This window comes from Bufo gargarizans, chromosome 8, assembly GCF_014858855.1.
Source record: "Bufo gargarizans isolate SCDJY-AF-19 chromosome 8, ASM1485885v1, whole genome shotgun sequence".
Taxonomy (NCBI): Eukaryota; Metazoa; Chordata; class Amphibia; order Anura; family Bufonidae; genus Bufo; species Bufo gargarizans.
In genome coordinates, this window is record NC_058087.1 from 191,366,295 (window position 1) to 191,390,128 (window position 23,834).

Consider the following 23,834-nt stretch of genomic DNA (forward strand, 5'->3'; position numbering starts at 1 on the left):
ATGAATATTCGATATAGCAAAAATATATAGCACTATATTCGAAATATTTGCGAATTAGCGAAGTTGCGATATTCACGATTAATATTCGCTATTCGTGCTCAACACTAATAAATGCAATAACTGTCAATGGCGTCAACGACGAGGATAGATTTCTCATGTGGGCAGTCTAATACTAAGGAGTCCACCTGGAGTCTCCTAAATGGACTTGTCATTCAGATATTGTAGATGGCTCAGTTATACTACGCGACAGCCCGCCAGTCATTACATCTATGGACGGTCGTACAGTAACTCTTTCTGATGACGTTCAAGAACATTTCACTGTAAACAGTCGTAGAAAGAATTTGGTGAAATTTACCAGGAACTTTGTCAATGATGGAAGAAATTGACATTGAATTGGACTATGACATATTTGTTATAAGATGATTTCTATAGGTGATAATAGATATTCTTCATACATAGCGGTGTAATAATAAAGGGCTTGTCCAGACGATGAAAGACTTAATACAGGCTCAGATTGGTGTAATATAATAAATTGCATCAGACTCCCACTGCCTGATGCCCTGATATTTCCTGGTCCCCACCGGTCTCTACTTCCTGATCCCTCTCATCACGCAGGACATAACCACTCCGCTAAAACTGTCTGGACCTTGCCACCAATCATGGTCCTGCACATAGGTTTTCTCCAATGCACGTAAAGCACATTGAGAAGCTCTAGGTAGGAACAGCCTGGGGCCAAAAGTCAACGTGATGGACCTGGTGGTAATGGTTTGTATGAGGTTTATTAGACAGTGGAGTCAGACGCAGGCCGGCCATAGCCGCTCACTGTGAGCTCATCTGAACGCAGTTACTTCTCACGCCCAGAACTGATGACGGAGGTTACTGGATGAATATGCATGTATTATTATACTGGGTGCTGATGGTGTTAGACTGGTAACTGTGGGCAGTAATACACCACACCTAGACATCCACTGTATTCTGTATATAACCTCTGATCTGGCGATAATGGACATTAACTTCCATTGTCTTCCTCAGGAGTGAAGTTTTTTGTTTCTTCTTGAACTTTTGCTCCTCTGGCCTCAGTGGTCTTGTCTTCTTCTTTGGCTTCTTCTGCTGTCTCGATCTCATCGTCATTGGTCTTAGAGCTGTTCAATCCTTTCGTCCTACAGAAGACACAGATTATTTCTGTTTTCTACCTTATTTCTAAAGCCAAAGCCATCCGGCTGCTCCTGTCATGCCTGCACACAGATATCTGTCCATGGTTCAGCTGTTTTACTGTTGTAGCATCTGCAGGTCATATAATGATCTACGGCAGGGATGTCAAACGCGTGGCCCTCCAGCTGTTGCAAAACTACAACTCCCATCATGCCTGGACATTGTACGTTGATAATCGTGGTGGCAATAATAATAAAAATGATATAAATGGCTCCAACATGATCCACCTTACAGTCAGGAGACAGGAATATCTTACCATGAAAATGAAGCGGGAAAGGGCCCGACATAAAGCAGCATCCCCATCTCACACATTTATGTTACATCCACAGGGTAAGGACCCCCTCCTGTCTGTAGACCAGGCGCCTCGACCTCCTCTGGATGTGTTGGGGACTATGAAATCCGCCTGTTACTCTGTGCTATCCTGTTCCCATAATTCCTATTCTCTTGTATGGGAGGTAAGGAAAGAGCATAGCAGAGCCCACTCGGCTGTTCTCGTAGTCCTCACTGTCAGGGGATGGGTCAGTGACGGGAACACTAATACTCAGTGTAAAGGAGGATTTAATCTGAACGATATGTGGAGTCTGATAGGGGAGATACAACATAAAGATGCGCTCACAGCTCAGACCCCTATTAATTCCCCAGCTGGGGGAACATGACAGCGAGCTATAGACCCCCATAAATCGTCCTCTGGCTGATCTCAGTGCAGACAGATGTGACGGCGATCAGTGACCGTGTCCGCACCGACTAATAACGCTGATCGCACCAAGAACAATAACTCATCAGGATTAAGAGTAACTTACTTTTTCTTGTCTTGAGAAAATAAGCCACCACTGCCTTTCTTTTTCACACCTGAAATAGAATAAGATGGATTTATTAGAAGTGAAACATAAAGGTAATAAAGTAAAATAACAGAATATTCCAGAAACTAATGAAGCTGATAATTCCTGGATCGCTCTATATGGTATAATGACCGGATCCCTACAGATAAATCCTGCATAACATAACGCACTGCCCGCGGTCTCCTGTAATATTCCCACTTCACAGCACTGACATCTTCTATACCACATGAATGAAAATGATGTACAGGTCATTAAATGGAGGGATAGACGTAATTGTAATTGTGTAGGACATTGTAATTGTGTAGGAATTATGTGACCCTTTAAAGGGGTTGTCCCACGAAAATATTCTACAGTTTTTAAACCAGCACCTGGATCGCATGTAATTAAACATTTAGCATAGCCCCTGAGTAATTCAATAAGATGTATCTGTTTCTTTGACCTGCTCGGCGAGATGGCCGCACATGCTCAGTTTCATCCTTCAACTGCCCCCTTAGCTGAGATAGGGAGAGCTGAGACACGCCCCCTTAGCTGTGATAGGGAGAGCTGAGGCACGCCCCCTTAGCTGTGATAGGGAGAGCATGGACACGCCCCCTTAGCTGCACCAGAAAAGACACGCCCCTTGAGCTTTCAGCAGAGCAATGAATGATCCATGTCAGGTGCAGGGCTGGTTCTAGCTTTGTTAGAAAGAGATAGTCATGTTCTATATGATGTCTGATTTTCATTTTTTACATTAGTCATGGAATAACCCCTTTAATGATAGGTAATTAGAGGTAGAAATGGATTTTATATTTGCCATTTCTTCTGTCTATGACGGGTTTTCCATTCCACTCACATTATAGAATAACTGCCCTTTTAGGGTCCATTCACACGTCCGTGTGTGTTTTGCGGATCTATGGATCCTCAAAACACGGACATCGGCGATGTGCATTCCGCATTTTGCGGAACGCACATCGCCGGCACTTAATAGAAAATGCCTAATCTTGAAAAAGTTTAGTTATTCTTTAATAGTAGATTTACACATGGAAAATTTATCGCAGAGCTTTCTTAACCGTCTGATTTATCTGAATTTGACTTTTCAGAAACTTTATTTATGTCTACCACAAATCCATGATGTGTCCCTTATGCAGCGTCCCACATTTGTGTGAAAGGGACACTTTAAACATCTGCTTATTTATGTATTTATCTAAATGTATGGTATTTTGCATTATCAGGCTGGCAATGTCATTTCACCCACCCGCCCCTTGGTGGTGCTCCGGCAGGCTGTTCCGGCGGGTGAACAGCCTGTCGGATCCATCCTGTCGCTAGTTCACGTGTGCCCCCTGACTGCCGCTCCGTCCCCATTGACTATAATGGGGACGGGGCAGAGTTACGGCGGCAGCACGTCAGCGAACTCCGAGAGGCGGCCGGACTAAAAGTACTGCATGCATTATAGTCAATGGGGATGGAGCGGCAGTCCGGGGGCACACGTCAACTAGCAGCAGGACGGATCCGACAGGCTATTCACCAGCCGGAACAGCCTGTCGGAGTCCCCTGCTGCTAGTGTGAAAGAACCCTTAGTTAGTGGAGGAAGTGAAGTTAGTCAGTGCAAGGAGTGAGAGAGCAGATGCAAGTTCATGGAGGAGAGAAACAGGCCTAAATCAACATGTAGCTGTTTTCCTTTCCTCTGGACCCTGATCAAGTCTGGAGAAGACAACACAGCAACCAATCACCAGACAGTGAATCTATGTATGACTATGCAGTAAGCCTAGTGAGGGTTACAGCTGAACCTAGCTTATGGACCTCATCAGCAAAAGTGCTTGAGAGCAACTTTCCAAGTGCCGGGGCACATATGGATAATTAGTGCGCAGAATTGTCCTTATCCACTACACAAGCCTTCCAGGACATAGTGGAAAACCTAAAACTTTTAGGAGAGCATCCTGTAAATAATGAAGCAGAGAGTTTGCCTGCCACGAGGGAGATCGTCCTTATAGGATAGCTCAAAGTAAACAGAAACCAGCATATTTAGTACCAGAGTGCTAGAGATTGAACTTAGAACTATTACAAGAAGTCTTGCCTGCAAAGTGTTAACCCTAAAGAAAACTCCTCAACTGACATTTGCCTAAACCTGATAAGTGGAATACAATTAAACTTATTTCTGAGTCATCACTTATGCCATATGAATGCACTTTATTGATGAACTGTAACATCTGCCTTGAGATTATTGATTCAAGTACATATTGGAATCGACTCCTCATTACTACTACTCTCATCATTTGCACCTAATGGTGCTGGCGTCACTAATCAGGGGCCCAGCCGCCAAAAGCACCTTAAACATCGATACCATCAAGGGCACCTGGATGGTGCTCCCTGCAATCGAGAGTGCCCCAGAAGATTTTGTGCTGTCTTCCCATCCACTGCACGCCAGCCCCAGGGGACAACTTAACCGTGAGTACTACTATCCTCGGCACCTCATCACTAGTACGCTCACACACATCACCCCCAGGGTGTCCGGCCGTTGTACTTCTAAGCAGGGCAGCCCATATATAGAACTCTATAGGTGATTGCCTGTATACAATCTATGGATACAGCTGATAACCATAAGGTTTTGTCTATACATTGAGAGTAGATGTCCATACTTTGCTATACCTCTGCTGTATCCCACTGTATAGCCATACAATTGCAAATATCAGCTGTTGGCCACAACACAAATAAATGTGTACTGCGCCGAGGACCTATGGCTACACGCACCCAGCATGTTGACCCTGTACATCTGAACCCCCTTTATGAGTGCCTGGCACAGACAGCACTGGCTCCACAAAAGTGATGATGAAGTCGGTGCCAGCACCTCGCTCAGACTCAGACATTACCCTGCAGTAACACAAGATAACACACTTTAACCTGTTCACTGCCAAGAACATATATAATACAAATGTAACTGCAGCTCAGATATGGGAACAATAGCTTAGATACAGGAGCTTTTCTTCATGTCATCACCCCTCTCACTGGTCACAGGCTGCGGACCTCATCTCTCGCTCTACAGCCTCCAGTCACCACAGTAGGTTACAGGAACTTCCCTAAATGTTAGTGTCATCTTTCCCTCTACTATGGTTACACTTTTAACCACAAATGGGAATTTTTAGGATTTTTTTTCTTTTTTTTATAAAAATTACACTTGACTGTTTGAAGGCAGCCATGAGTGTTAGTTGTAACTGGTTTGCACTTCCACAATGTGCCAGGTGTCAACGTTCAGAAATAATGTGGTTATGGTTGTTCTAATGTTATAATTTACTTGTATTCGTAACAAGCAAATGAAAAAAGTTAATTTAAGTTTTAAAAACATGACACTCACCTATGTGTAGTGGTCGGGTGCTGGTCTCTATGGGGGTCTCCAGGCTGGGATGCTCCACTCTGCAGAGGATTTCTGATCCTTCGTCTGAACTTATTAATGGGGTAAAAGTCAGTGAAGCTTCATAGAAGTAAGTTTTATCTTTCTGTGTCTTCTTCTTCTGTGAGATCTTGTAATTTTTATCCGTCTTTATTGATTCTCTGGGCAGAGCCGTCAGGTTTCCATCCCTCTTCATGAACCAGCTAACAGATAGAAGATCCGGGAAATATCCGGATATATCACAGATCAGTGTGGCTGATTTACCATCTTCCAGCTCAGGTCCACGGATAGATCCAACATGTGGAGTCCAAGGCAGATCTGTAATGTGTGGAGTAAGATGAGCTTTTTACAATGGGCTGTATATAAGCGTCACAGACCTTCTGTGTATTAAAGAGGACCTCTCCCCGCTCCTGACATGTCTGTTTCGATAGCTACATGCATTCCCCATGTAATAACAATTCTGGAGCCTCTATTCTTATGGCTCTATGTTGTGCCATTCCTCTATTACTTATTTCTACTAGAAGTTATGAATAAATTGCTAGCAGTCTGCAGTAAGGGTACAGAGGGGGAGGTAACCAGTTGGGGGGGTGTTACCTGCACAGACTGAAAATGGCATCACTGATTGGATAGAGTCTGTGCAGGTACACGCCCCCAACTGGTCACCTCCCCTCTGTACCCTTACCGCAGACTGCTAGCAATTCATTCATAACTTCTAGTAGAAATAATAGAGGAATGGCAAAACATAGAGTCATAAGAATAGATGCTCCAGAATTGTTATTACATGGGGAATGCATGGAGCTATTGAAACAGACATGTCAGGAGCGGTGAGAGGTCCTCTTTAACCCCTCAATGAAGATCAAGTGTCTCATCTCTGCCTGTAATGAACCTGTGAAGGTAACTGAGAATTCAGGAGTAATCTAGTCACCGCCACATACATTCTAATGTACATTGTGGTGCGGGTCTGCAGTTTCTTCAGTCTGGAGTTCCTCCTTCTACCTTAAAAGAGTTGTCTCTGTAATTTATTATCTAGCATCCTAAACCTCTGGTGATCAGCTGTTGTCACCAGAGAAGCCATGTTTAGCAGGAAAAGTGTAGTATTACATTGTAGTATTTAAGTCATAGCAGTGTCGGACTGGGGTGCCTAGGGCCACCAATCAAATTTATTTTGGGTGCCCACCATACGGATACACACAGGACTAAGATGCTACCAGATGATAGAATTTGGGGATCCCTGCAGCAACTTTGAGAAGGTAGGTCCTGGGGAGAAGAGGACACTGGTGACTTTCCTCTACATCCAGAAGTCGTCTCCGCTCTGATCGTGTCTATAATAATAAACTGCGGAGTTTCTTTAATAATCTATCAAGTGTTTTATATGAACATCGGCTGGTTGTGGTGCCGTACACTGAACACATGTATGTAGTGCAGTGAGTCTACTGTGTTATGTGCCACTTGTGCAGGGGGTGGGAGACTAGGGGCCCGCCGGGGGATTCACTTGTACCCCTGTGGGCCAGTCCGAGATCTTAAAGGGAATCTGTCTCCAGGAATCTGGACTTTTATCTGCAGTAATACATGAGTAGTGCTGGACATAAGGAGTCCAGATCATTATTATCGCCCTCCGTTCCCCCACTGTCAGCGCTTAGAGCTGCACTGGAGTACATTGTCAGGACTACTGTGCTGACAAAGGAGAGGACTCATGTGCGCATGCACAGAAGTCCTGACAATGTATTTCAGTGCAGCTCTAAGCGCTGACAGTGGGGGAACGGAGGGCGATAATAATGATCTGGACTCCTTATGTCCAGCACTACTCATGTATTACTGCAGATAAAAGTCCAAGATCGTGGTGACAGCTTCCCGTCTCATCGTGTTGTATGCTCTTTATGAGACCACGCTCCTTATAATGTGGGTGGGTGAGACAAAACAAGGAAGGGGACAGATGCAGGGTCGCTGCTTGCTCCTGTATGTCACTGTGCACGATTATCTCCTAAGCATCTTGAATTTCATGGATATGATATATGATCAGGCCTTTTTTTGACTTTTCTCCGACTTGCCCCGCCCCCTCATGGGCGTCCGCCCGCTGCCGCAAACGAACCCAGTAGTAAGATATGTGAACAAGAGAAATCCTCTGCGATCCTCTCGCACTCACAAACTCAGTAGCAGGCAGGCCGGGCGGCAGCGTAACTCACTGACGTCACGCGCCTGCTCCGCCTGCTTCATTCATAAAGTGGGAGGAGCAGGCGCATGATGTCAGTGAGCTGCGCTGCCGCCCGGCCTGCCTGCTACGGGAGTTTGTGAGTACGGAGAGGATCGCAGAGGTTTTCTCTTGTTTAAAATGCCTATTGCCTACATTAATGCCTCAATATTACAGTGAGCGGGGCCCGGTGTAATAGAATACAGTGACTGCACCGGGCCCCGCTGCCATTACAACCACAGATGCCGGCCCCCAGACCCTGTATTGGGGATCATTACCTCACAGGGACACTGTTATGGGGGGGATCTGTGGATGACACATATATAGCATAAGGTGCTATATATGTGTCACCCACAGATCCCCCCCCCCCACAACGGTGCCATCCACAGAGCCCCCATAACAGTGCCATCCACAGACCACCATTAGTTCAAAACCTACCAAAAGCACACCTTTTGGTTCAAAATATTTTTTATTTTGGCTATTCCCCACCCCTCTTGTAATTGTTCCGCTACTTGTGGGCTGCGCGGGCATGAGTTAAGTCACTTCGGTGTGCAACGCCATCCTGCAGTGCGTGACCCCCCAAATTTTACTTGCATCCCTGTTCTCTAAAGGGGCGGTTTTAGGGGCGGTCCTAGGGGGTGGGTAGAGGTGTGGCCAGGGGAGGGGGGGTGAGTTCCATCACCTTTTCTCTTAGAAAAAAAGCCCTGTATATGATAGATAGATAATGCAAAGAACGGTGATTAAAGAACACTACGTTTGATTCACAACCCTGGGAGTGCCGGGGAATTTCTTTGTATTACTTATAGGATGAATGACCAATGATCACTTCCGCAGCCGCTGGCACAACACTACTGAATTTATGTCGCGGTGACACTCATATTACATTTTTATCTAGATAGATAGAAAAGAAAAAATTCCACAGCACTTCCCAAATGTAAGTAAAAAAAGTATATTTCAATCACCAAACAGCAATGTTTCGGTCCACTCACCGGGAGCTTTCTCAAGCAGTGACATGGTCCCAGTGAGTGGACCAAAACGTTGATGTTTGGTGATTTACATATACTTTTTTTTTTTTTACTTACATTTAGGAAGTGCTGTGGAATTTTTTATTTTGTATTTTTGGAGTACCAACCGTCTCCACAACCGCCGGCACCCTGCACTACGCTCTATGCTGTGCTCCTCCCATCCTTGTATTTGATAGATAGACAGACAGACATCCAGCATTACCTCTGATACTCAGTGATCTTGTCTCTGCCGTCTCCAGAGCCTCGTGTTTCCACACTACAATGATTTTCATCTCCGGATCATTGAATGAATTATTAGAAATCCAGACAACGCTGGTGACGTCATATGTGAGATCTCTCTGTGATCTGACGGTTTGCTTCGGTGATAAATCATATTTGCGAGTCGTATTTTCCCAGTGCCAGGAGATTTTGATATCTTTCGGGTAAAACTTCTGTAGATTCAGAGAGAACTGAACACGAGATGAATCTGCCATAGAGATCTGTACAGGATCCAGCATCTGGGGTTCAGCTGGAAGAGAAGAAGCAGAAGACTGGTCCAGTGTCTATACTGGGAGTAGTGGATTATTCTATGCATATTCCAGGTCTGCCCTCCTAGAACTAGAAATGATCTATCAGTAATCACCCCTCACCGTGTATGGTGTATATGTATATATATATATAAAGTGCCACCTGTGTAATGTATATATATTGTTTTTGCTAATGTCTAGGGCCAGTGACAGAACATTTTTGTAATATACTTTATTTAGGGAAAACGTTTATTTATGGTAGAAAACTTTGGCTGAAATGTCCCTTAGCAGCGCGCTCTCCGATGACATCCGGGCAGTGCTGGGAGATGCGGCCTCTACCTCACTGCTCCCTCACAGCCCGGTGCGGACAGGAGCCTAATGTGTCTACATTAAATATACAGTTACACACTTACCCGTATTTTTCGCCGTATAAGACGCACTTTTTCTTCCCCCAAAATGGGGGGAAAATGCCCCTGCGTCTTATACGGCGAATGCAGTCAGTTTTACATCGCTGGCAGCGATGTAAAGTGAGCGGGGACTCTGGGAGGGACTGGGAGGAGGAGCTGGGGCCGGCAATAGCGGCGGGGCGGTGCAGTCACTGTACTAAAGGCCCGCCCCGCCGCTCCGGTGTACTAATAAAATATGTCATATTCAATTAATGGTTATTAAATATGCCCCTTTATGCCTAATAGTACCTTAAATCCTAAGCGCATCCGTACAATGCAGGCCGGGCGGGCGGCAGCGTAACTCCCTGATGTCACGTGCCTGCGCCGCCTACTTTATGAATGAAGCAGGCGGCGCAGGCAAGTGACGTCAGTGAGTGACGCGCCGCGCCGGCTGCCCGGCCTGCCGGCATTGTACTGAAGCGCTTAGGATTTAAGGTACTATTAGGAATAAAGATGCATATTTAATAACCATTAATTAAATCAGACATATTATATTAGTATACTGGAGCGGCGGGGGATCTGTGGATGGCACAGTTATGGGCTGGGAGGGTCTGTGGATGACACATGTATAACAGTGCCATCCACAGATCCCCCCCCCCTGTAACAGTGCCAGCCACAGATCCCCCCATAACAGTGTCTGTCATCCACAGTTCCCCCATAACAGTGTCCGTCATCCACAGTTGCCCCCATAACAGTGTCCGTCATCCACAGATCCCCCCATAACAGTGTCCGTCATCCACAGATCCCCCCATAACATTGTCGGTCATCCACAGATCCCCCCATAACAGTGTCCGTCATCCACAGATCCCCCCATAAGTGTCCGTCATCCACAGATCCCCCCCATAACAGTGTCCGTCATCCACAGATCCCCCCATAACAGTGTGTCATCCACAGATCCCCCCCATAACAGTGTGTCATCCACAGATCCCCCATAACAGTGTCCGTCATCCACAGATCCCCCCATAACAGTGTCCGTCATCCACAGATACCCCCCATAACAGTGTCCGTCATCCACAGATCCCCAGTAATAGTGCCATCCACAGACCACCTAGTTCCAAACCCACAGCACACCTTTTGGTTAAAAAAAATTTTTTTCTTATTTTCCTCCCCAAAAACGTAGGTGCGTCTTATACGCCGGTGCGTCTTATACGGCGAAAAATACGGTAATAAATATGGACTTCTACACTAGATGTATACTCGGTGACCAACGTGACCAGCGCTGTCAGCACTCACCGCCGCCCCTCTGTCTGAGTCATGTGAAGGTGCCGACTAGGGATGAGCGAATAGACTTCGGAGGAAACATCTGAAGTCGATGAGAATAAAACTTTATTTCAATACTGTTCGGAGCGAGCCCTTCGTACAGTATTAGAATGTATTGGCTCCAATGAGTGGTACCAATGAACTGAATCCAAGTTCGGACAATGTTTTTTTACAGTATAAAACTATTTCTGAAGTTATTATGCGAAGTCTTGCTAGACTTTGCTAAGTAATAACTTCACCTCATTGGAGTTAATACATTCTAATACTGTGCGGAGCGCTCGCACTGTACAGTATGGTAACGAAGTTTTATGCGAACCATCCGAAGTCGATTCGCTTACCCCTAGTGCTGACACACATTCAGGCTTTTTGATGCAGTTTTGAAGCCAAAATAAGTTGTGGATCATAGAAGTAGAGAAAGTATCAAGAACAGATACTACTTCTCCACTGTTCAATCCACTCTTGGTTTTGGCCTAAAAAACTACACCCAAAAAACCTGAATGTGTGTCAGCATGCTTAAGGAGTTGTAGTTTATATATCTGCTCTGTATAATGACTACAGAGTATGAAATCTCCACCACTTACCTCTGCAGTAGTTTTTCGTGTTTATTAACACCACACTCTGCGAGAAATAACTTTCTAATTGTGCAGTCATATAATATATTGGACATTTTCATAATTTTTTTTTGTGGGGGAGGGGGGGCAACAATTCTATATTTTATTTTGCTGTCGTTCACTGCGGTGTGTCACTTAATGCTGCCAGTTGATACTGGAAACACCATATTGATAGTTTTTTATGTTTTCCTTCTTTTGCACATTTTGTGCATTGTCATATTTGATCTTTTTTTACATATTAAAGCAGAAAAAGGTTTTTAGCATGTTTTTTTAGTGAAGTTATTTCTTTGTGGTTTTTGTCTCACTGTAGCACTTCAGTAATACCCGGTGCTAGTTGTATTGCAGTGTAGTGCTGTCTGTCGGCACGTGTCCTGTAAAGCCCTACCTCTGGCACAGCAGCCCATCAGCACTCAGCGATGGTATTGCAGGGATGCCATAGGGGTTGTCAGCAGGATCCCCACATGGTGTAGATGCTGTAGTATGCAGTGGTATTTTAGGGGATAAATGTCTCTGATCGGAGTTATCTGATCCCGGTTGTTACAGCAGAGTCCGGCTTCCCCGATGTTCTCGCAGACACAGCTCCTGTGCCCTCTCTATAACCATGACACGGTGTAACACATGTTGACATACACGTACCTAATAATCAACTGTTCTGTGTAGAGAGGAGAAATACTTTCTGTGGGATAACCTCTTTAAACATGGAAGCCTTAGGATGTTGTATGTCCCTGTATAATTTCCTGGGGTATACTGTACATGTGGGCTTTTTATACATCAAGAGAGTTTTCTTTCATGAATAGAGACTACCTATTGTTTGGCGGTTTTAAATGAAGGATTCCTGAAATGATAATTTGATGTTTTAACCAATGTAAGTGAATGAGACTGACTCTTTTACCCAGAGATGGAGGCGGCTTTATGCCTCCACATTATATCAGCACTCACCAGTGACTTGTAGCCTCCCAGTGGTTTTCTCTATGGGTGTCTCCAGGGTGGGATGCTCCACCAGACATATATATTCTGCCCCCTGATGTGTCTCCAGTGTGGGGGAGATGGTCAGACTGGAGGTACAGTTATAGGTGTTATCGGCCGCTCTCCTGGATGATATCCTCTGGTTCTCCGTCTCTTCATACATCTTATATCCGGCACGTCTGCTCCATCTCACAGTGACTGCCTCCGGGAAATACTCAGAGATATTACACTGCAGGGTGGCCGGGGTGTCATGACGTAGACGGGGAATCTGGATCTCTTCTACAACTGGCGTCCATCTGTAATCTGCAGAACAGGACAGGACACAGGAAAGTTTTTGAACAATGTTATCACCCACCTTCATATTACACACCTGTGTCAGGATGTGGCTTATTATACCCGTTCATATTTCTTATTCTAAGTGAAAGGGCATGAAAAATGTTTTACCTCCCAAGGATCCCAGATTCCTGCCTCATCCCCGCTATAAACATAAGATTACTGCCGCCGGTGTCCTCCATGAAAGCATGGTGAGGAAGGATGTATATTCATAGGTACATTTATAACATCTACAGAATATAAGTGTTAGAGGTCAGCGAGGAGAGAACATTTCTTCTCACCTGAGTCTCGGATAGAGAGCTCCCTGGATTCTCCTTCTCCCAATGATTCATGGTCCCAGGTCATTCGGACTCTGAATCCTGGATCCTTGTGACGTTCCTGAGGAATTCTGACCTCACTGGAGACGCTGTAGGTTCCGTCAGGATTATCTGACACTGATTCAGTGGATGACAGGACTTCTTCTAGTTCTCCCACTCCACATGTCCATATAATCTTGATGGTTTTAGGATAAAATTTCTCCAAGTTGAGCAAATACTTCATCTCTCCAGAGTCCATTAGACTTCTCATTATTGGCTGTGACAGCTTGGGCTTCACTGAGAAATCAAGCACAGAATGAGTCAAACATAGAAGTGAGGATATTAAATAGACTTCTATTACAGAAGAGAAAAGCTGAGTACTTCCACATTTACAGGACTTGTGCATGATTGTCATCTGCTCCTCGTCTTTATAACAGGGTGACCATGTTCAAACTTTCCACTAATTCTCATCTTTGTTGTTTTTCTGTATTCTTTATAATAATCTTTATATAACGCAAACATATCCTGCAGCGCTTTAAAGAACCTTCCCGTCCTCTCTTATAGTGAGATGACTGTAACATATAACCTGATGATGTGATGTCATTTAAAAGTGATATCTCACCATGAATGGTCTTACAGTGAAACCTCTTCTCATCATTTCGCTTCTTGTAGACTCCTCTACAGATGAAGGTGACATCTTTGTGTCTTTCCATATGGGGTATGAAGCTCAGTGATGATAAGGACTGATGTCCCTCTCGTTGTGATCTGATCACATAGGATGCATCCAGTAAGCTCTCCTCTTCTTCTTCTGAATGTCCTCTCATCTGAGACGTCTGGATCTCCTGGACCTGTCCAGCTCTTCTCATCAGCCAGGTCACACACAGGTTCTCGGGGCAGTTGTCCACTGTGTAGTACAGGGTGGCCTCCTCTCCATCAATCAGCTTAGGAGGACCCTCGATGTCTCTTACTATGAACGGTCCATTATCTGTCAGATCAGTATAAAATGACGGCACTTTACATTTACAGTGACATAACATAAAGCCGCAGTATGGATTTCCATCTGTTTTATACGGTCACACGGACTCGTCAGTAATCCTCATCTCTCTACATTACCTTTCCTCCTCAGTTTTAGTTTCCAGTACAGAACACCAGCGATGACAAATATCAGAATAATCCCAATAACAGAACAGGCAGCAATGATCCCAGCCGAGCTTGTGTCTGTAGAGATGAGAGAGGACACAGAACTATAGAGAGCAGAGACTTCTACATAGTCACTATTCCAGTCATTTAAGGAGCTGAACCCGGACAGCTCCGATGTTCCCCCTTGCCCTGCACTGGACCACGCCGGGCAAAGGCTTTTCTTTAGATCCAGTGACGTACCGGGTCTCTGAATGGGAATGCTAGACGGAAAATTCCCCCTAGCAGTGAGCCTGGTGACATCACCAGCACTAATGGGCGGTCTTTAGCGCTGCCCTAGCCTGTGAAACAACCTAGGAACCCGCTATAGACTGCCCATTAGTGTTGGTGACATCACCGGGATCACTGCTAGGCGGAGGAGCAGCGTAAAATGTAAACAAAACAGCCCTCGCCCTGGAGCACTTATACAGGCTGAATGGGTGAAGAAGGGATTATGTCCGGGTTCAGCTTTGAACCCAGACAACCCTCGTTAATGATATCATATATAGTTGTGTCCTTCAAGAACAGGGTTCAGCAACCTTCAGCACTCCAGCTGTTGTGAAACTACAACTCCCAGCATGCTCCATTCCTTTCTATGGAAGTTCAGGGAGTTATAGTTTCACAACAGCTGCAGTGTCGAAGGTTGCTGAACCCTGTTCTAGAATGTCTTTAAATTTAATTTAGGCTTCATTCACATCCGTTAGGAGTCTCCGTCATTGATTCTGTCAATGCTATACACCACCCGTCTGTCGCCCATAGGTACTCATGTTAAAAAAAAACTATATGTTAAAGCGGGTTATAAGGGACTTAGATATTTATGGCCTGTGCCCAGGATAGGTCATCAGTAATAGATCGGTGAGGGTCCGACTCCCAACATCCCCACCGATCAGTTGTTCGGACAGCTCACTGTAGTTTTCAGCTCTGGCGTACGGCAGCTCCGTTCCAGTTTTGTTGACTGTACATTTTCCTGCGCTGGTCTCTGCCCGGACAGCTGAGTGTCGGGTGCTGGGTGTCTGATCCCCATCAATATGACGTCACGGAAAACCCTTTAACTTATAGTTATTTTGTTGTATTCAGTTTTCTGCCCCGTTCTAGGAACATAAAAAGGAAAAAAGGCAACAATGGATCCACGTTGTGACAGAAACCAAAAATGCTGGAAACTCCCATTCTCTATAAGGGGACTATGGTTTCCATCTGGGTGCCCGGCGTTTTACTGGACGTAATAAGGAAGCATGCTGAGAACGATCACAATGGCGGATGTCGGACTCTTGTCTGCCAAAAATATAATAAGTAACGCTGTAGAATTTCATCTATTCCCATCGAAACTGCATATTTAAAGGGGTTGGCACATTGGGGTAGGTGGGACCTGCACCTATCAAACATAAGGGGGCATATCCTAGTGATATGCCTCGATGGGCCAACCCCTTTCAACATGCAGTTTTCGTCAGAGACATTTTTCCAGGGTAGCGTACTACACTTTCGGCAGACGAGTCCTTAAAGGCCTGATCGGCCAGTCATTTGCCATTGTGCTCAAGGACCAGGAAGTCTGTTTTTTCCTTAATCAAAGTCTCCCCAGTTTAGTTTGTCATGTTCCTGGTGGGACCATACATGTGAACGACCCCACAGATGGCCGATCATTGTCCCAAGTGTATGGCTCTATTCATTTCTCCGGTGCCGTGCTTGACTAGTGCTTTTCCTTGCATTTTGAGGATTGGTAGGGGTCTTAGAGGTGGACGTTCTGGTAGTCAGGCCGCCATGTGTCAGAAATCGTGGCTTTTATAGTGAGGAATCGGTGTCACACATCCTGACAAATGGCTGCTGAGAAGTTCTGCTCGTCCAGTACAGACGTAGGAGGAAATTGTATCAGGGGACAGAGGCCATGAGATCAGGAAAATGAATGGCCGCCATGTTCGGTGTCATACCGACCACCTTAAAGGGCTTTCCCACTTTCAGAATATTGATGGTCTATTCTCAGGACATGTCATGAGATCACTGGGGCTCCGGCTCTCGACACCCCTGTCAATCGTCTGTCAGAAGGGGCTGCGGTACTTCTCTGAACACTGCGGCCTCTTTATTCGTTACATGGAGACATCTACTTGGTAGATCCAGATATTGCAGCTTTGTCCCATTCCATTATAACAGTCAGCTGGCCCGATGACCTGTCAATAACCAATGGAGACAGAGACATTAAGCAATATTAATCAGTTTACCTTCATACACCAGGCGGAAGTCTTCCTGAAGAGGCTTGTGTAGAGCTTCATGTCGGACTCTACATGAGAAGATCCGCTCCATGTCCTCCTCAGTAGGTATTATAGTTACGGTGCTGTTCACATTGTACGTCCTGTCTGGGTTCCTCCAGGGCTCATCTGTAGTGACATCCCTCAGCATCTCCGAGCCCCTGAACCATTTAATATCAAGGTCCACGGGGTAGAATCCAGCGGCGGAGCAGCGCAGGACGCTCTTCTCCTTCAGTACAACTGTTTTACCTGTGATTGTCACCTGCGGAGGAGCTGAAAGCATATATGTAAAATACCCTCAATCTGTGTAATCTCATAAGGACCCGTGTACCCTGAGTGGGGAAAAACCTTTGTGGCCAGTGCATATCTGATGGAGATAGAGAAACAGCATCTGAATGAGTGCAGCATAAAATGTAATAGAATTCTCCTTCAAGGGTTAACATTTCTGAAAATGGTAGGAGTCGCCCAGAATCTAGAATACAGGCCGGGGTTTCCCTTTCATTTCGATGATCCCTGGGGTTGTTTTAACAGCAAAATCCATTTATGAAATTCTTTGCTGTATTTTAAGTTCATTTCAGGATGCAGCTCGGCCTCTGTGCTGACTTCATCTAAGAATGCAGACACCGAACAAGCATGCTGGGAATACTGGGGGATTTCAGATCTGAAGCTTAATACAACTTTACCTGTAACTCAGGATCAGTACAGGATAAGTAATGTATGTACACGGTGACTGCACCAGTGGAATAGTGAGTGCAGCTCTGGAGTATAATACAGGATGTAACTCAGGATCAGTACAGGATAAGTAATGTATGTACACGGTGACTGCACCAGCAGAATAGTGAGTGCAGCTCTGGAGTATAATACAGGATGTAACTCGGGATCAGTACAGGATAAGTAATGTATGTACACGGTGACTGCACCAGCAGAATAGTGAGTGCAGCTCTGGAGTATAATACAGGATGTAACTCATGATCAGTACAGGATAAGTAATGTATGTACACGGTGACTGCACCAGCAGAATAGTGAGTGCAGCTCTGGGGTATAATACAGGATGTAACTCAGGATCAGTACAGGATAAGTAATGTATGTACACAGTGACTGCACCAGCAGAATAGTGAGTGCAGCTCTGGAGTATAATACAGGATGTAACTCAGGATCAGTACAGGATAAGTAATGTATGTACACAGTGACTGCACCAGCAGAATAGTGAGTGCAGCTCTGGGGTATAATACAGGATGTAACTCAGGATCAGTACAGGATAAGTAATGTGTGTACACAGTGACTGCACCAGCAGAATAGTGAGTGCAGCTCTGGGGTATAATACAGGATGTAACTCAGGATCAGTACAGGATAAGTAATGTATGTACACAGTGACTGCACCAGCAGAATAGTGAGTGCAGCTCTGGAGTATAATACAGGATGTAACTCAGGATCAGTACAGGATAAGTAATGTATGTATACAGTGACTGCACCAGCAGAATAGTGAGTGCAGCTCTGGAGTGTAATACAGGATGTAACTCAGGATCAGTACAGGAGAAGTAATGTAATGTACACAGTGACTGCACCAGCAGAATAGTGAGTGCAGCTCTGGAGTATAATACAGGATGTAACTCAGGATCAGTACAGGATAAGTAATGTATGTACACAGTGACTGCACCAGCAGAATAGTGAGTGCAGCTCTGGAGTATAATACAGGATGTAACTCAGGATCAGTACAGGATAAGTAATGTATGTACACAGTGACTGCACCAGCAGAATAGTGAGTGCAGCTCTGGGGTATAATACAGGATGTAACTCAGGATCAGTGTAGGATAAGTAATGTATGTACACAGTGACTGCACAAGCAGAATAGTGAGTGCAGCTCTGGAGTATAATACAGCCTGTAACACTTTATAATTACTGGAGGAATAACACTTCAAAGTGACTGAAGTTATTATGTATAGTAATACTACATGTAGGTGACGATAGGCATTATTGTCCTGCGTCGCTAGGATCCTTGGTTCAGACTGAACCATATGCAAAATCCACATGGAGTCTGTATGTTCTCTTCATACTTTGTGTGGATTTCATCAAAAAATATACTAATCGGTTAAATTGTGCCTATGAAATTGTGTTTGTACATGCTTGGATGTAACTGTCCTCTGTACAGCGCTGTGGAACATGTTGGTGTTATATACGTAATATCAAACAATACATAAACTATCAATGTTGAACATGCAACTTAGAGTACAGTATTTATGGTGACCAATTTAAAAACCTCTTAGGATATGTAAATGCAAGTATCTACTCTAGAATTTAGGAATTGAATGCTGTGCAGCATGTCTAGGTAAGCCTCACAGTCTGAAACGCTGCACACACGACTTCCGGTTCTGGCGCCATCATGGAAGGCAGCAGGAGGTGAGCGCTCAGCAACCACCCGCCTGAAAACCTCCCTGCTCCCCCACATATCGGGATAAAACCCCTTGACATTATTCAGAACAAGAGAGGCGCAGATCCTTCAGTTTATGGACCGCTTTTTAATCAATATGGGGAGCAAGAACAAGCGGAAAGGTCCTCCCAAAGCAATCATGCCATCAGAAGAGACGCCAATAATGGCAGAATACGAGTATTCCACTGACTTAGGCAACAGCAACATACAACACATGCCCGAAGAAGGTGGCTACACAGATGGCTCCACAGATTGATTATCGCCGACTGGCGCTAGAGGTGGTGGCAAGGATCTTACCTGATCTACAAGATTCTCTATCCACCACAGTGACGCAGTCATTCCAACAACTACAGGCCGAGGTAACTCAAAACTCACAACGTCTGGAGGCTCAATGTGATGCAATGGCCCGGGAGCTGGAATTATCTCAACCGGCGCTGACAACAGCTGAGCGAGAAATCAAACGACTGGGGGAAAAAATTGACGACCTTGAAATCAAATCACGGAAAAGCAATTTATGAATAGTAGGTCTCCCAGAATCTATACTGCTCCATGATCTCACTTTAATTTGTGAAAACAAGTTCCCTGAAGTCCTGGGCCTGCAAAAGATATTCACGGTGGAAAGGGCCTGATCTCAAATCACCAAGAGAATGCCAGCAGAAGGACAACGAAAAGAGCGTGCTAAGTCAGAGGTCCAGGCAAGTGATAGTGAAATATCCTAACTATGCAGACAAAGCAGACATCTTGGGATCGTACAAGAAGACAAGAACAGACGTCATGGTCAGAAGTCACAAGATATTGATCTTTAATGATTTCTCTGCGGAGGTGTTAAAACGCAGAAGGGCCTTCTCTACAGTGTGCTCAGAGTTATACAATAGGAGGACGCGGTGTCACGGGTGAAGTTTGCAGATAGCTGGAACTTATAAATAAACTAGCGACTGGCTTGATCCCAAACTAAGGAGCTTATAGGTGAGCTCTATAAAACCCTAAGAGCTCTCCCTGACTGCTATGCACATGCAAGGGTCTCGATGGTAGATGATTGCATGCCGACGTACCTAAGTCTGTGTGACACCTGAAAACCCTATAATAGTGAGGGGACACGACCAGCATCTCCCTGCACTTAATACGGACGGAGTCAGGGTCACCTAGAATCAAGCCAGCAAGGAAACACAATAAAGTAAAGGACTTATCTGAGCAAACAGCAGAAGCAGCCTCCAGCAGTGAACACTTCATCCAGGAAGTAGTATAAACCGCAAAGTGAGGCAGTATGGGAGGGAATATAAAGGAAGACGAATAGTCTAAATAAGTGACACCTGGCAGAAGGAAAGGAGATGAGAAAGTGAAACCAAAACAAAGAACATTATACAAGAGGTAGAGAAGAACGTCTGCCAGACCTTCTCACAAACCTGGCGGTGACACGCGGTTTGCTTTGATGTATCCTGCCCTCCTTAGAGTATACCATGAGGATGGATCCACCACAACTTTTCAAACTCCAAGAGAGGAAGCTGCCATGTTGGATGAAAACAAGGTGGAAAAGGGCGCCAAATCCCCACCACTCTCTCAGTGGACACGCGGGAAGCACAAACTGCCGCCAGCCACACCAGGGGAAACATTTCCTCAAGAAGCAGTGCAGACATACTAAGAATTTGGCTTCATGAAGACGAACAAGACACAGTTTCTGCAACAAATAGTGGGGACGACTACCGACACCAGAAGACGTGCCACGGTCCTGGGATCTGACGGGCTACATAGACACTCTACTTGTTAATCAGAGCCAGGAGCCAAGAGACATTATAGCAGGTGATAGCTAACCCCTTCTTGTGTTGTACAGTTTACAGGTTTATATTATACATAGATAGGGTATGAATGTACCAACACTCTACAGACGGTGGCAATGTAATGCCCGACTAACCAAAGACACTAGTAGAGTCTTAATTCTTATATTAGCTGCCCTCAGATATGGACATCACCATCGTGAAAGCTATGTTATGGACAAACAATGGACTGGCTCCAACTTGCTGATAATATATAGTTCTTCCACTACTTATGGATGCATACCAATTGGGCCACGAATGGTACAGAACATATTATATCTTATAATGAAGGTGGGTGGAAAAGAATACCTAATTTTAACTCTATCAGAACTTTCCATGATGGAAAAAAGAGAAGTTGCTAGGCAGATATACCTGTACGAGATCAGTTTCTCCACCTTCTCGTCGGGTGACAGTAAAGGACAAAATGTTACCACTTGGACATAAATCACATTACAAAGGTTTTCAATTATGAAAATAGTAACATGGAATGTAAAGGGGCTGCACTCTCCCCATAAGCGCCTAATAGTCTTGCGACATCTACAACGATTGAGGGTGGACATAGCCATGTTACAGGAGACACACCTCCATGAGGAGGTTTTCTTTAGAATGAGAAATCTATGGGTGGTAGAGATGTATGGATCAGGAAAAGTAGGGCGTAAAGCAGGAGTCCTTACCCTGGTACGCACCGATCTCACTTTAGAAGTCATACATCATGAAGGAGACTCAGAGGGGAGATGGCACTATCTCCAATTGAAATCATCCATGGAGATAATGAGCATATATAACATAGATGGTCACAATACTCCAAATAAAGTATTTTTTCAGAATCTAATAAAAGGGGTTGTCCTGAACCCAGACATACCCATATTTTCACCCAGGAAGCCCCCCTGATGCTAGTATCGGAGCATCTCATGCTCTGATGTGCACCCTTGCCCAGCACTAGATTGCAACAACACACTGCTGGGCGGAAGCTTCCACCCAACAGTGTGCTCAGTGACGTCACCGGCTCTAATAGGCATGCTTTAGCCCTGGCCTAGCCATTTTACCAGAAAAGTCAGTAAATAGTAATTACATTTTAGTCTTAACAGGGCATTGTCATGTTACGGATACACTGGATCTGAAGCCTGGTCATTGGTCACGGTTTCTACAGTCCTATTAACTCACATTACAATTGCCACTTATCCCTGTTAGCACACTCCTATAGTCACATCCCTAACACACAGCAGAGACTTGCTTGAATCGGCCCAAAGTCTCCTGAAATCAAATGTACAAAGAGCTGGTGATTCCCTGTTTGGGCAAGAAATTATTTATTTTAGCTATTTCTCTCTTGATCTCTGTCAGCAGGGAGGAAGTAAAGGACTGTGGTAATTTTAAACTCCAACTACTTTGACTTATATTCAAATGAATAATGTGTGCAGCGTTTTTACAGTGGATATAAAAAGTCCACACACCCCTGTTAAAATGTCAGGTTTCTGTCATATAAAAAAAATGAGACAAAGATTAATTTTATGTGCTAACACTTGTGCTGCTTAAGGTTATGTAAATAATTGACTTACCTCCAATGTCCAGCCGGAGCTCCTTCTCCTTCTTCTCTGAGCCGTACATCACTGAGCACTTGTACATTCCCCCATCGGGTATTTGTATATTAGAAATAGTCAGATTGGCATTCCCGGCCATCAATGCTTCTGTGCTCAGGGCATATCTAGAAGACGTCGTCCTCACAGTTTTATTGTAGCTCAGGATTTCCTTATCGAAAAACCTCCAGTAGATTGTTAGATGATTGGGATCTACAGGAGGTTTATCCACTGTGAACGAGCAAGGAACCAGAGCGTCAGATCCCAGCCTGGCTGCATGTACGGATGGCCCAGTCAGCTGAAGTGAGGACACTGTGGACAATAGTATAATGTTTAGCGTTATTATAGCTAGAGAGGAGCGAATCGAACTTGACTAAGCAGAATTCAATACGAATTTCAAGAAAAAATTTGATTTATACCGAAGTCGAATTTCCTTGTGCTTTGTGGTAACGAATCGTATTTTTTCCTAAAATGTCTGCTGTACATGTTAGAACAAGGAACTAAGAACTCTGGGAATGAGGGATCACCCACAATGCCATGCTTGCAGCCAATCAGCAGCCAGCCCCTGTGATGTCACAGCCCTATAAATAGCCTCAACCATGTTGGATTCTGCCATTTTCCAGTGTACTTAGTGCAGGGAGAGAGGTGACAGGCGCTAGGGACAGTGCTAGGAAAGACTTTATTCTGCAAGAAAAACTATTGAGCAGTTCAGGGAAGATCAGTCATAGTGTAGGGAAAGGATAGGGAGGCATTATCCACACTATAGGGAGAGAGCAGGGTCTAATAGGAGAGTGTACAGCCTGGGTAATAGGAGCGATTACTATTACACCTTGCTGCACTAATCGGGCATCCGATCTAATACTTCTGCCTTCAGGTTGTTTGCAGTATATGATACATCAATAATTCCAGTAATCCTTGCTTGTTATTGGGGTGAAAGTGCTGTGTGATACCACCAGTTTTGGGGTGTATTTACGTGAAAAATAATTATTTCCATTCACCCTTGCTTCTTGATACAGCCAGTTTTGGAGTGTATTAACAGGAAATATAAGTACGTACATTCAACGTTCTGCGGTGAAATTACATTGTGATACAGCCAGTTTTGGGGTGTATTAATTGCAAATATAAGTACATCCATTCACCCCTTGCTACAGTGGTGAAATTGCAGTCTGATAGTATTGCATTTATCCCTGCAGTTTCTTTTAATTCAGTATGTCAGACAGACATGTGACAGGCCCTTCAAAGGGAATGGGCAGTGGCCAAACTGTTTCTGGCACAGGTGGAAGTAGCACAGCAGAAGGGGGCGGGCAGCAGCAGTCGCAGCATCAGGCCTGAGCTCCCAGTGTCATCTAGCACTCACGTTCCACTGCCATGGCTGCTGGGGGGGGGCAGGATCAGTACAAGCTCCGTCAGCAGAAACTTAAGTCTAGAGTCTCTAATGAGCAGTTTTCTTTACCTGCCTAGTGAAGAAACTACTCACCAGCAACAGCAGCTAGACATGGAGCAGAACCTGAACCAGCAGTTGGTGGCATACTTGGTCTGCACCCTGCCACCCCACATCGAAG

At 44.9% G+C, this 23,834-nt stretch overlaps 1 protein-coding gene across 1 annotated transcript in view; it reads right to left on the reverse strand.

Moving 5' to 3' along the window:
- Positions 1–23,834, reverse strand: part of LOC122944575 — a 29,492-nt gene continuing 5,658 nt past the window's right edge. Inside the window, exons 2-11 of the mRNA XM_044302995.1 lie at positions 22,255–22,584; positions 16,433–16,732; positions 14,160–14,264; positions 13,669–14,031; positions 13,032–13,343; positions 12,391–12,720; positions 8,831–9,136; positions 5,380–5,733; positions 2,013–2,061; positions 1–1,160 (exon numbers count right to left, since the gene is read on the reverse strand). Coding sequence (XP_044158930.1) covers positions 1,010–1,160; positions 2,013–2,061; positions 5,380–5,733; positions 8,831–9,136; positions 12,391–12,720; positions 13,032–13,343; positions 13,669–14,031; positions 14,160–14,264; positions 16,433–16,732; positions 22,255–22,584 — 2,600 coding nt within the window. The 3' untranslated portion in view covers positions 1–1,009. The remainder of the gene's footprint in view (positions 1,161–2,012; positions 2,062–5,379; positions 5,734–8,830; positions 9,137–12,390; positions 12,721–13,031; positions 13,344–13,668; positions 14,032–14,159; positions 14,265–16,432; positions 16,733–22,254; positions 22,585–23,834) is intronic.